The sequence below is a fragment of the Bos indicus genome, chromosome 13 (assembly GCF_029378745.1).
Source record: "Bos indicus isolate NIAB-ARS_2022 breed Sahiwal x Tharparkar chromosome 13, NIAB-ARS_B.indTharparkar_mat_pri_1.0, whole genome shotgun sequence".
Lineage (NCBI taxonomy): Eukaryota > Metazoa > Chordata > Mammalia > Artiodactyla > Bovidae > Bos > Bos indicus.
In genome coordinates, this window is record NC_091772.1 from 61,007,519 (window position 1) to 61,022,178 (window position 14,660).

General features: G+C 39.2%; 1 protein-coding gene across 2 annotated transcripts; it reads right to left on the reverse strand.

Moving 5' to 3' along the window:
* Positions 1 to 4,874: 4,874 nt before the first annotated feature.
* On the reverse strand, positions 4,875 to 14,647 carry DEFB119 (defensin beta 119). Of its 2 annotated transcripts, none has more exons than XM_019972815.2 (2): positions 14,539 to 14,647; positions 4,875 to 5,134 (listed from the first exon to the last, which is right to left on the reverse strand). In XM_019972815.2, exons 1-2 carry the CDS (start codon positions 14,594 to 14,596, stop codon positions 4,941 to 4,943), a joined length of 252 nt encoding a protein of 83 aa, XP_019828374.1. In that variant the 5' UTR covers positions 14,597 to 14,647; the 3' UTR covers positions 4,875 to 4,940. The 2 variants fall into 2 exon arrangements, with proteins under 2 accessions (XP_019828374.1, XP_019828375.2); XM_019972816.2 differs by lacking the exon at positions 4,875 to 5,134 and adding an exon at positions 13,078 to 13,365.
* Positions 14,648 to 14,660: the final 13 nt, after the last annotated feature.

The following is a 14,660-nucleotide window of genomic DNA, read 5'->3' on the forward strand; positions in this document are numbered from 1 at the left end:
CTATGTACTTTTTATTACAATGGCTTGACAGGCTGTCAGTGCCTAGAAGGGCAAGATTTTGTCTTGTTTGTTTTTTAAAGTAATATTAGCTATTGGTGGCCTCTATTCTTAATTATAAATTTTAAAATAAAACAATGACGTTTCCCAAAAATCCCACTGGGATTTTGATGAGAATTTCATTAAATTTGTGGATTAATTTACAGGAAAGTAAATCTATATAATAATTGTCATCTCTTTCAAGATCACACTTTCTGCTATGGTTTTAAAATATATCCCATAGAGGTCTTGGATATTCTCAGTTTAAAACAAGATATTTCACGACTATGACATATATTTTATTATACTTTTTAGTCAGTTACTGTTGGTGTAGAAAAGTGACATTGAGTCTTGTAAGTTGATATTGCATCTGACATAATTACTGAACTCCTGTTAATTGTAAAAATTTGTTGGTTACTTTTTTATATTATAATCATGACTGCTAGAATGAATGACAATTTTCTCCCTTTTGTTCCAATCCTTATACTCTTGTTTGGTTTGGGATTTTTCCTTAAAACATTAGCCAGGCCCCCCACTATTATTTCAAAAGATAGTAGTAATAGAAGAGTATCTTTGTTTTCCTTATCTCAGAGGGGATTAGTTTCTCCAATAGATAATGTTATCTCTAGAATTTGATACATAACCTTCACCAAATTAAGGAAATCTCCATTACACTTGCTTTGCCTAGTTTTCATCGTAAGTAAGCACTGAACTTTACCAAGTAATTTTTCTGTATAAAATAAAATAATTTTATTATTTATCTCCTTAATTCTATATAGGTAGTGAATTTCACTGGAGGATTTCGAAATGTTGGATGGTAATTTGGCTTTTGGGGTCAAACTCTCCTTGATCATGCTATATTTTAATACATTGCTGAATTCAGTTAACTAATACTTTATTTAGGATTTTTTAAGTCTATATTTAAAAAGAAAATAGACCTATTATTTTCTAGTTTTGGATTATAGTTGTCTCATAAAATGATCCAGACAGCTTTCCTTTCTCCCTCCACCTCTATTTTGTGGAACATTTTATACAAGATTAATACTTGGATCTTCTGTGAAATTAGTAGAAGTCACCTTTAAAGTCATCCAGAATAACAGCTTTACTCACAATAGCTAAAAGGTGGAAGCAATCCAAATGTTCATTAGTTGGCGAATAGATAAGTAAAATGTAGTACATATATGCGATGGAATATTATTCAGCTTTAAAAAGGAAAGGATTCTGACGCCCCCTGCAATGTGGATGAACACTGAAGACACAGTGTTAAGTGAGATGTCAGTCACAAAATGACAAATACTGTATGCTTCTACTCATATGAGGTATTTAGAGTAGTCAAACTCATAAAGCAAAAAACAAAATGATGGTTGCCAGGGGAATGGGGATGAGGGTTTTAATGGGTACGAAATTTCCACTGCAAGATGAAAAGTTTAGTGGGTGTATGTTGGTGATGACAACACAACGAAGTGAATTATACCAATGTGGGTGTGTGTGTGTGTGCACGCGCACGCCCACACGCGGGCGATTAGTCAGGTCCGACTCTTTGTGACTCTGGACTGCTATCCGCCAGTCTCCTCTGTCCATGGGACTCTCCAGGCAAGAATACTGGAGTGGGCTGCAATTTCCTCTTCCAAGGGATCCTCCCGACCCAGGAGTCAAACTCCCGTCTCCTGAATTGGCAGGAGGATTCTTTACCACTGAGCCACCGAGGAAGCCCTGAATTATACCAAACTGTACTACTTTAAAATGGTTAAATTGATCAATTTTACGTTATATGTATTTTACCAAAATTGTAAAAATCATCTAGGGCTGAGTCTTTGGGGAAGAAGAGTTTTTTCACTACAGTGTCAATTTCCAAACACCTTTTGATTTATTGAGGTTTACATTTTCTTCCTGGGCCATCACTGGAATATTTTTAGAAATTTACGCATTTCATCTAGGTTTTCAATTTTATTAGCGTACAGTTGTTGATCATTCCTGTTGTTTTTAATATGTTGTATCTGGTTTTATTTCACCATTTCACTAGGGATGTCATTTTTATTTTCCTCTTTTTTTTCTTGATTGTTCTTTCCAGTTTTCTGATTTCCTTAACTTCTAACTTTATCATTTCTGATTTTATTACTGCCCTTCTAATTTGTTTAATTTTTATCATATTGTTTAATTTTCAAATACATGGGGTTTTAATTCTGATTTTATTGCATTTGATTGGGAAACAGATTGTCTGATATTAAGCAAAAAGAACTTAATAAGGTTTTTTTAATGGCCTGAAACCTTGCTACATAAGATGTAGTCCATGGACTAGTAGTACTGACATCTTCTAGAAGATTGTTAGAAAAGCAGAAACTCAGGTGTTTTCCCATCAACTGAAATAAAAATTGCATTTTACCAAGACTTCTATGATTTGTATGAAAATTACAAAGTGTAAGAAGTACTGGCCTCAAATTTGAGCAAATGAAGCATCTCACTTAGGAATATCTACACTGTTCTGAGGTCCTATTTCTCAGTTGCTCAGTCGTGCCTGACTCTGCAACCCCATGAATTGTAGCCCTCTGGTCTCCTCTGTCCTATCCCTCTGGTCTCCTTCCTGGGATTTCCCAGGTCAAAATACTGGAGTGGGTTGCCATTTGCTTCTCCAGGGGATCTTGCCAATCAAACCTGCATCTCCTACATTGGCAGGCAGACTTTTTACTACCGAGCCCCCAGGAAAGCCCATTCTAAGGGTCTAGTAATGTTCTATTTCTTAATCAGAATGCAGGTATATGGGCATTCATTTTATTATTTTTAAAGTACAGAGATACATTTTATATACTTATTTGAATGTATATTTTGAATGCATTCAAAGAAATTTAGCCGCGCGGGGTATGAGCAATGCAAATAACCCAATCACACCTACGACAGGATGAACTTGTGTTATGCAGATTGCTTCACGCTGCTTTTTATTTATGAGATGCAAGATGCATCTCTACATTCAGAAAAAATTTTTAAATGGGCAGATATGAGGTTGGGAACAGGTATTTTTAGAAACATGGTATTTACCAGGCCTGAGCTGGGAATCTTGCAAGTTGCTGGTTGCCAAATATACAGTCATGCTTGTTAAGTTGAAAGCCTCAAACCTAAAATCAGTGATCTTTCCTTTTATTTTTCAGCCTATGGTGGTAGAAGAAGATGCTGGAACAACTCAGGGCACTGCAAGAAAAAATGCGCTGCTGATGAAGTAGCAACAGCAGTATGTAAGAATCGTCAATCCTGCTGTGTTTCACGGCAAGGACTAGTGGTTTTCGTCAAGGAAACTATCACTTCTTCCCCATCCACGAATGGTTGGGAAGAAGAGGCTATGGATAGAATTGTATCAGTAGCATCTACTTCAACCTACTGGGAATAAATAACAGGAATAAAGAAGATTAAAAGTCTGACCCAGCCCTGGAAACCATATTTCTCTCCCATATGTTCTTCAAAGCTCACGATTTCCTCTTGACCATCACTCTCCCTATCTTCAAAGTGATAGCTTAAGTCGTATAGATCAACACACTGAAAAATATCACAGTCACCCACTCCCACCTTCCATCAATGTGTAATTCTAGAGTAAAAGGCTGGGTAAAGAAGTCCCCCAAATCTCCAGCATTTCCAGTGGATAAACTCTTTGGTGCTTTTCTTGAAATTTCAAATTATTTCCACAAGTTTTAATCAATTTTTAGTGTTTCTAGTTTGTAGTTTACCTATGCACAGCCTTAATTACTTGAAGTATTCCAACTCTGATCTTTCCATTTGTCCTTCTGCCTTCTCAACAAGTGTTTTGGAATACCAGAGGCATTCCTTGTGTTAGTCCTGCCTCTTGATGGCCCCATAAATGGTGACAATAAAAATTCCAAGTCCTTGTGTTTAGGAGAGTAGTTCTAGGACACCAAAGGCTTTCTTGATAACAGCAGATACCTCAGATGAAAGGATGCATTTTATAAATGCCTTAACATTATCACTCACTGTAGGAAACTGGCTAGCTCAGGTATGAGCTATGAGAACTCCTTTTTACCCCAGTTGCTTGAAGGTTGGAATAGAAGTTATTGAAAAGCTGGCTTCATAGACCCGTTTCCTTAACCAAGCCTTATTCACATACGGACATCCAAGGACTGGGATGATCCCTTAACTAGGGGTGAAAAGGTGGGTCCTTTTGTCCACCTTATTGCTGAAAGCTTTGTCTCCCCCTGTTGGCACAAACATATATTCACACCCTATCTCTTCTCAGAAAGGTCCATGAAAGTACCACATACTTCTACTTCTAATATTTTAAGTCTTTGAAAGGCTGAATCTCTGGCCTTTGGTTTCTGCTAACTGAAATTCACGGTGCCTTATTTCTTTGTGTGTTTTACAATCTGAGGGGCTTCCCTTGTGGCTCAGCAGGTAAAGAACTACCTTCAATGCAGGAAACCTAGGTTCGATCTCTGGGTTGGGAAGATCTCCTGGAGAAGAGAATGGCTACCCCCTCCAATATTCTGGCCTGGAGAATTCCATGGACAGTATAGTCCATGGGGTCACAAAGAGTTGGATATGACTGAGCAACATTCACTTTCCCTCCCTTTTTACAGTTTGGGGCTCTAATCTTTGCATTTTCCTGTATCTGAGTAAATTAGTTGGATAGTGACCTAAAAGACTTCCCAGGTGTTTCAGTGCTTAAAAAAGAAAAAAATCCACCTGCCAATGTAGGAGCCACAGGAGACATGGATTCAACCCTTGGATTGGGAAGATCCCCCAGAGAAGGAAATGGCAACCCAGAATAGGAAAGATATCTTACCATGCAAAACTTAATCTCTCACTATATTTTCCAATGGATGAGAAACACACAAGAGTGGCAGGTGCACGAATTTTAATAAAGGAGTATTGGCAGCAGGTTGAGGATAGTGGACCACTAGCACTCAAGATACTTTTGGCCAGCGATTCTCTCGGCTCCAGTCATTTTTCCCTTCTTTGCCAGAAATGTCTATCCTTACATAGAAAGGGAGGCAGCAGGGTTGATAATTTCTGCAATAGAGGTAGGGCTCTTCAGACTGTCTGCAAGCAGGTCTACAGATTCCCAAGTCACCCATGCATCGAAGCATGTGACGTCTGCCTGGCCAAAAAAAAAAAATACAGATAGTTAATTTCTATTTAGCAGTAACAAATCTGACAAGTCAGGGAGCATAGTGAAAGCATAAAGAGCTAAAACAGTAATAAGTATCATTTCACACCCGTTAAAGTGACCCAAACTCAGACTATTGAAAACAGTAAATGTTGGCAAGGAAGTGGAGCAATAGGAAGTCTCACTCATTGATGGTGAGAAAGAAAAATGGTATAGCTTGGTGGTTTCTTACAAAACTAAGCATATTCTTACCCATGTGATCCTACAATTGAACTCCTTGTTCTGTACCCAAAGGACTTGAAATTTTATGTCCAGACAAAAATCTGCACACAGCTTTATTCATAAATGACAACATTTGGAGGCAACCAAGATGCCCTTCAGTAGGTGAGAAGATAAACTAAGACACATCCAGACAATGGGATATTGTTCAGCTCGGAAAAAAAAAAAAAAAAAGAGCTATCAAGCTATGAATAGACACAGAGGAAGCTTAAATGCACATCACTAAGTGAAAGAAGCTGAACCAAGAAGCCTACCTACTGTATAATTCCAGTTATGTGACTTTCTGGAAAAGTATATGATTAAAAGGTCATTGGTTGCCAGGGGTTGGAATGGGGGAAGAGATGAGTATGTAGGGCACCGATGATGTGGGGGATGGTGCAAATAGTCTATAGTGGATTCATGTCAATATACATTTGTCCAGATCCACAGAATGTACAATCCCAAGAGTGAATCTTCATGTGAAATTATGGACTTGGGTGATTATGATGGGTTAATGTAGATATGTCAATTGTAATAAATGCACAACTCTGGTGGCAGATGTTATAATAGAGGAGCCTTGAATGAGTAAGGGCAGACAGCGTATGGGAAATTTCTGTCCCTTCTTCTCAATTTTGCTGTGAACCTAAAACTGGCTTAAAAAAATAAAACCCATTTTAGTGAATACCTTAAAATAAATAAAGCTGCTATAAACACTTGTCTATAGGTTTTTGGAACTACATTTTCATTTCTCTGGAATATATGCCCAAGAGTACATTTGCTGTGTGGTATAGTTATTATATATTTAGTTTAGTTTTTTTTTTTTTAAACTGCCAAACTATTTTCTAGAGTGTGGTTGTACCATTTAACATTCACTAAAGTGATGTATAAAAGAATCAGTTTCTCTGCATTATGGCTGGCATTTGGTATTGTCACTATTTTTAATTTTAATTGTTCTGATAGATATGTAAGGAATCTCATTGTGGTCTTAATTTAATTTGCATTTTTCTAATTGCTAGTGATGTTGAGCATCTTTTCATGTGCTCCTTTGCCATCCGTATAACCTCTGTAGTGAAATATCTTTTCACGTTTTTCTTCCAATTGATTTGTGTACTTTTTTCTGTCGAGTTTTGAGAGTTGTTTCTATATTCTAGATACAAGTTCTTTGTCACATATGTGGTTTGCAAATATTTCACCCAATTTTTTTTCCAATTTTTAATTTGTCTTTTCATCTGTCCTTTTCATAGGATCTCACAGAATGAAAGTTTTAAATTTTGATTGAATCTATTTTTTTTCTTTTATGGATTATGCTCTTCATCTCTAAGAACTCTTCACCTAGCCCTAGGTCCGAACATTTTTCCTGTGTTTTCTTCCAGAAGTTTACATTTTACTTTTAAATCTATGATACACTTTGGGTTAATTTTTGTGTAACTTGTTAGGTTTAGGTTGAGAGCCTTTTTTCTCTGCCTACAGACTTCCAATTGCTCCAGCAATATTTATTGAAAAAGACATTTTCTTCTATTGAATTACTTTTGCACGTTTGTGAAATATCAGTTGGTTGCCCTTGTGTAGGGCTCTTTCTGTTCAATTGAACTGTGTGTCTATCTCTCCACCATGACCACACAGTCTTGGTTACTTTAGCTATGTAAGTCTTGAAATCTGGTAGAATAATTTCTCCACATTTGTTCTTTGTTTTAGCCATTCTCATTCCTTTGCCAATTTCTCTACAGATGAAATATAGAACAGACAATCTTATCTATATCCACAATAAACCTTATTGGAATTTTGATAGAAATTGTATAAAACGGATCTATAAATTTAAGGAGAATTTACATCTTTCCTAGCTGAATCTTACAATCTATAATCACAGTGTGTCTTCATTTATTTATATCTTTTTTGATTTTTTATCTACATTCTGTAATTTTCAGTACAATTTCTGTACATGTTTTATTAGATATTCACTTAAGCATCTTATTTTTTGGAGTGATTGTGACTGATGTGTTTTTAATTTCAGTGTTCATATGATCTGTGATAGGACATAGCAATATAACTAATTTTAAAATTTTATTTATTTTTAATTGGAGAATAATTTCTTTACAATGTTATGTTCATTTCTGCCACACATCCACAGGAATCAGCCATAGGTATACACGTGTCCCCTCCCTCTAGAACTTCCCTCCCACCTCCCACACTATCCCACTCCTCTAGGTTGTCTCAGAGCACCATGCTGAGCTCCCTGTGGTATACAGCAACTTCTCATTAGCTATCTGTTTTACAAATGCATGCATGTATGCTAAGTTGCTTCAGTCGTGTCCTACTCTTTGTGACCCTACAGACTGTAGCCCGCCAGGCTCCTCTGTCCATGGGATTCTCTAGGCAAGAATACTGGAGTGGGTTGCCATGCCCTTCTCCAGGGGCTCTTCCCAACCCAGGGATCAAACTTGAATCTCTTACATCTCCTGCATTGGCAGGTAGATTCTTTTCCACTAGCGCCACCTGGAAAGCCCATTTTACAAATGATAATGTATATGATATTTTACAAATGGTAATGTATATATTACAAATGTTAATGTATATAAAAATGAAGATTAATCCATTTTCTCTCATTCTGAGGGTTGTCTTTTCATCTTGTTCAGTTTCCTTGGCTGTGCAAAATCTTTTAAGGTTAATTAGACTCCATTTATGGGCTTCCCTGGTGACTCATATGGTAAAGAATGGCCACTCTTTCAGTTTGTCCCACCTTCTCCTTCCCTCACTGTGTCCATAAGTCTGTCTCCATGTCTGGGTCTCTATTCCTGCCCTGCAAATAAGTTCATCACTACCATTTTTCTAGATTCCATACATATCTGTTAATATACAATATTTGTTTTCTCTTTCTGACTTACTTCACTCCATACAACAGACTCTAGGTTCATCCACCTCACTGGAACTGACTCAAATTTGTTCTGTTTTATGGTTGATACTCCACTGTATATATGTACTACAACTTCTTTATCCATTTATCTGTCGATGGACATCTAGTTTGATTCCATGTCCTGGCTATTGTAAATAGTGTTGCAATGAACATTGGAATACATATGTATTGTTAAATTGTGGCTTTCTCAGCTGGGTCATATGGTAGTTTTATTCCTAGATTTTTAGGCATCTCCATACTGTTCTCCATAGTGGCTGGATCAATTTACATTCCCATCAACAGTGCAGGAGGGTTCCCTTTTCTCCAAATCCTCTCCAGCATGTATTTTTTGTAGATTTTTTTATGATGGGCATTCTGACTGGTGTGAGGTGATGCTTCACTATAGTTTTGCTTTGCATTTCTCTAATAATAAGCATTGTTGAGCATTTTTTTTTCATGTGTTTATTAGCCATCTAGATGTCTTCTTTGGAAAAAATGTTTGTTTAGGTCTTCTGCCCATTTTTTGATTGGGTTGTTTGTTTTTCTGATGTTGAGCTGCATGAGCTGCTTATATATTTTGAAGAGTAATCCTTTGTCAGCTGTTTCATTCGCAATTATTGTCTCTCATTCTGTTGTCTCTCATATGTTGTCTTTTCATCTTGTTTACAGTTTCCTTTGCTGTGCAAAAGCTTTTAAGTTTAATTAGGTTCCATTTATGGGCTTCCCTGGTGGCTCATATGGTAAAGAATCCACCTATAATGCAGGAGACCCCAGTTCAGTCCCTGGGTTGGGAAGATCCTCTGGAGAAGAGAATGGCTACTTACTCTAGTATTCTTGCCTGGAGAATCCTATGAACAGAGGAACCTGGAGGGGTTCCTCTAGCTTATGGGGGATCCCCATAGGCTTTGCAACCTATGGGGTCACAAAGAGTTGGACATGACTGAGCAATTAACACTTTCACTTTCAGGTTCTATTTGTTTATTTTTGCTTTTATCTCTGTTACTCTGGGAGGTGGATCATAGATGACCTTGCTATGAATTATGTTGAAAAGTCTTCTGCCTATGTTTTCATCTAAGAGTTTTATAGTTTCTGGTCTTACATTTAGGTCTTTAATCCATTTTGAGCTTATCGTTATGTATGGTGTTAGGACGTGTTCTAATTTCATTCTTCCACATGTAGCTGTCCTGTTTTCCCAGCACCACTTGTTGAAGAGACTATCTTTTCTGCATTGTATTGTCTTGCCTCATTTGTCAAAGATAAGGTGCCCAGAAGTGTGTGGTTTTATCTCTGGGCTTTCTATCTTGTTCCATTGGTCTATATTTCTGTTTTTGTGCCAGTACATACTGTCTTGATGACTGTAACTTTGTAGTATAGTCTGAAATTAGAAAGGTTGATTCTTCCAGCTCCATTTTTCTTTCTCAAGATTGCTTTGGCTATGTGGAATCTTTTGTGTTTCCATACAAATTGAGAAATTTTTTGTTCTAATTCTGTGAAAGATACCACTGGTAATTTGATAGGGATTCCACTGAATCTATAGATTGCTTTAGGTAGTATCATCATTAGAAATACAACTAACATTGTATGTTTATCTTGTATCCTGTGACCTTACTAAACTTACTCATTGGTTCTAGATTTTTTCATAGATTCTCTTGTATTTTCTGCATAAATCATTATGACACCTGCAAATACAGTTTTTTCCTTCTTTTCTAATCTATATACCTTTTATTTCCTTTTCTTGCCTTAATGCACTGTCTAGAACTCCCCAGAATTAAAAGGAATGAACCATTGATCCATATAATTTGGGTAGATCTCAAGAACATAATGTTGAGTGAAAAAAAAGTCTGTCTCAAAAGATCAAATATGATTCCATTTATACAAGTCTTGAAATGACAAAATTATAGAGATGGGAAACAGATTAGTAGTTATCAGGGATTAGGGGTAGTGACAGAAGGTGAGGGCAAAGAGGAGAGTCTGTGCCACTAGAAAGGAATAGCAGGAGGGAGATCTTTTTGGTGACAGAAGGGTTCTGTAATCTTGATCATAATAATGGTCACATTATTATGACCATTATTATGACTTGTGATAAAATGTCATGAAAGTAGGCACATTCATTGCACCAGTATCAGTTGTACTGCTGTACAAACAGAGGCTGACTTGAGCTGATGTTATACCAGGCCTATGTATCAACCTGAAAAAAAAGTCCAGGATGGACACCCAGTCTTCCTTGCTTTGGGATCACAATGCTTCTACAGCTGCCAGGTCAACCCCCCCACCCCAGGGGGCTCTGCTCTCCCCTGCCAACGTTTCTACTCTTCCTCTTCATCTCTCAGCCTACAAGGAATAAAAAGAAAGATTCAAGTAGGCCTTCCAAAAGCAAAAACAATTCTTTCTGCCATATCCCCGGAGAAAAGATCCCTTTCCATTTTCCTTGAGAAGAAGGGCCAATGTGAGATTTACACCCAAAAGTGTACACAGAAGAGTGCTTTTGACATGGTAAAGCAAGCAGGCCAGCCTGCTTCAACCTTTCTCCCCTGGAGAAAGGCCATGGCACTCCAGAAAGAAGTTTCAAAAGTGCTCAAACTACCCTCAAAGCTTTTGTTGGGGTCTTTGCACCTCTTAGCACCTGCACTCCTACTAGCCCCCATCACTGTGCCCCACCGCTCTCTTATCACCATGGCAACCTAACATCACCTTCAATGTCCCTGCAGCCCTCTCACCAGCAGCCAGAGAAAATCTGCATATTTATCCCAGTATTGTCTTGGACCCACTTCTGAAAATGGATCACTTTTCCTCCTTGGGCCTCAGTTTCCCAATCTGTGAAATGGGAAGACAGAGGAAAGTTGCCTAGGCCAGAGATTTTCATAGTTTAGGAGCTATATGGAATACAGGACGGGGAGTTGTGGGGTCTAGGGTTTTATTTCCCAAAAGAATAATCTAAGAGAATTTTCAAAATTTCACATGCCCAGACCCCAGAGACTCAAGTTCAGAGATTCAGACAAGGGAGTTATGTGTCTTCTGAAGACTTATGGTGACTCAACAGTGAGTTCCAAGCCCTTTTTTCATCCCACCATCGTATCACTCCCCATGGCTGTCTCTACCTAAAGTACAGAGGAGGTTCTTAATAAATGTTGTTGACTGAGTGAAAAAGCCATGCCTCATAGTGAATTAATTTGGTGAGAGTATGACTGTCTGTGTGTGAAGAAGTTAACACCAGGCCCCAGGTATTGGGGAATCCCTAGGCTCTTCCCTTTCTAACTGTGAAACCTGTGTATTTTAAGAGCAAACTAATGAATAAATTGTAAGAATCCCCTTGAGCAAGGCTCCAGAGCTGCTCTGCAACCTTCCTAATATGCCAGCTGGAGCCAAATTCACCTGAGACAGTGGGACTCTGATCCCTCTAACCCAGAAAGGATCCTACCCTGAATGATGCTTGATGCAGCAGCTATTTATAAAACTCCCCCCACACACCAAATCCACTTGTACTTTCACATGTGAATTCATAATTCACCTATTCATTCACCCAGGACCCACTATGTCAAATCTGACCCAAGTGCTGGGCTTAACAACAGGCATACTGATGTAAATAAGAGTGATCTCAACCCCCAAGGCTTTCCATCTGGTGTGTGTGTACTTGGGGATTAGTGAGAAGGGAACAGTGACGAATAATTACACAAGAACACAATGCGCGCCCTAAGAATGGCTTGCTGTGGGCATCTGGAAACAACCTGGGAAGAAAGGACTGTGTTGGTCCCCGCGGCTCTGCAGATACCAACCTCACAGAGTTATTTCAGAGGAGTGAGTTTGGTTCAAACTTTGATTTAAGAGTTTGTCAAGTAGTTATTCTTTTAAATAAAAGCAACATATCTAAAATTAAAAAGTAAAAAAAGATGAACACTTTGTGAAGCCAGTCAGAACTCAGTTTGAACACCTTCTCTATCTTAATGTTGCGCAACCTTGGCTGATTATATCACCTCTCTAGACCTGTTTCTGCAATGGTAAGATAGGGATACTAAGAGGGTTGTGTAAGAATAGGATGATTTCAAGTCTATAAGCACCCATCACTGTGCCTGGCACATAAGAAGTGTCAATGACAACTATTTTATAGCTACTGTTATTGTAATCGTTAAGAAACAGTGAGACAGAGCTCCTATGCACACTTTTAATGGTAGGGGCATTAGTTGGGCTTTGAAGGATGAGAAGGAGTTTATCACAGAGATGAGCCTAGTGATGGGGACAAGGTGAAGGGGAACCATGGACCAAGGCAGCAGGAGGGGCAGGGGAGGATGGTAAAAGCTGAAAGAGAAAGTCTGTGAGCAGCAGCCATGGGAAATGAAGCTGAGTTATCATTTCAATGAGTAAATTTATGTGCTTTATCCTTCTTTAGTACTTGGAAACCTTCTGATTCTTTGGGCTGTGGTCTCTTGAGCATCAAAAGGCATGTCAGCCAGCTTCCCTAGAAATCCAAGGATTTGGGCTCAGCTAAGTCCCTGTCCACCCCAGCTCATTCACTCTAAAACCAGGCCAACTGTCTCAGCCTAAAGAGGCTCCCACTCACTAGGGATTAAGTCTCTTGGCTTCCCACACATGCTCTTCAGTCCATTCCAGCTCCAATAGCCTTCCCTGCAGCTGGCAGATGAAGAATTATGTTCAGAACTGCAATAATTACCCAACTGCCGCAGCCAAGCCCCAGAGACATCTCTTTACTAACTCTTAACACCCTTCCTGCCATTTCCCCACCCTCAATCCATTTGGAGTATCATTCCTCATGATTGACAGACACAAGAAACAGATTTGCAAGTTTTAATGGAATGTAGGAACTAAAGAACAGGAAACAAAGTCATCTCTATCCACGATTTCCATGTATCTTCCCTGTGTTGACAAGTTTGGCCTTAACTGTCTCCTTCTTGTTTCACTTGAGGAGTGGTCCAAGGGAGGATTCGATCAATTGTCATTGGTACGATTGTCAAATAACGACTAAGGATACAGCATCGTTTATGATTTGAGCAGCGTGTGACACTGTCTTCATCATTTTTGCACACCAACCGGCATTTTCCCTTCATCCAACATTCTTCCTCTGGACATAGGAACACCCATTAAGTAGATGTTAGTATTCCTCAGCTGGATAGACAAGGGGAAGCAGAGGAGGTGTAGGAGTTCAGGGGAGGAGTGGAGGGAGAGAGTTAATGCTAGACCCAGTCCCAGGAAGGGAGAGAAGAGACCTCATAAGGGGAGAGAATTGAGGCAATTTTTCCAAGGTTGGGAACTCAAGGGTTTTAAGAAAGCCTTTTTCATAATCTCACATTTCTGTCTTCCTATCCCCCCACCTCCTGCTCCTAACTTTGAGATCAAATGATGCCAATAAAGTTCCCACCTAACAGAGCTTGGGAATGATGGGAAAAGAACAGTGAACATCTGTCTTATTAGGGAATGGAAGAGAGTCCCTCACATTTCCACAGATTCAGCTCTTTATCAGTTGTCTAGCTTGAACCCAACAAATCCCAACTCCAACCCAACTCAATCTCCAATCCTCCTTGACCAATTCAAACTCAAAATTGAATTCACCAATTCAAACTCAAATACCCAGGCCAATTTTAATTAGAACTCCCAGCTTTACCCAACTCAATGCCCCTGGAGCCCTAACTCCCGGTCAAACCCAAGTCTAATCAAGTCACCAACTTCAATCCTAAGCAGCATTCCATCACCTAGCTGAACCTCAGGCACCCGGGCACCATCCAGTACCAACTCTCAACCTCAGTCCAAGCCCCAATCTAATTCCTAACACCAAATCCACTCAACTCAAAATTCCATACCCCCTCCAGCCTACTCCAAACCATCAAGGAAGCCCAACTCCTCGCCTCTGGCTCTTCCTCATTTTCCCACTATCACTCCAATCCAAAGTCTTGCCACCCATCACAACTCACCCTCAACCTTCAATGTAATCTCCCAAACCCCTAAGAAGTCCCCAACCCACACCAGACCCTTTACCCCTAAGCCCTCCTCCATGATGCCAGCAGAATACCAGCCTTCCCTTCAGTGTTAGGTACTCCAAATATCTCCATCCCCCTACCTTGGCAAAAAAAAAAAAAAAAGAATCAGGGAGAGATGTGAACATGAGATGATTATGAGAAAACGTCCCAAAACCACATGAATTGAGAAAGGGCTTCAGATGCTGTCCACAGTGAGGGGGAAGAGGAGGGAGAGACATTTATGACCAAGATCCCAGACATTTGAGAGACACCCGAATTACCTGATACCACTGGTTCCATGGCCAGAAGGATGGCAAGAAACAGGAAAAGAAACTTCATGACTGGAAGGTCACAGGAGAAGGACGTGGTTGTGCTGCAGGCTGTGGAGAATAGAGCTATCCTC

Bases quoted from the DNA above. Each gene is read 5' to 3' on its own strand.
- DEFB119 (XM_019972815.2), bottom strand. From the start codon at position 14,596: ATGAAGTTTCTTTTCCTGTTTCTTGCCATCCTTCTGGCCATGGAACCA. The intron at 5,135-14,538 runs GTAATTCGGGTG...TTTTTTGGCCAG, and splicing joins CATGGAACCAGTGGTATCAG to GCAGACGTCACATGCTTCGA.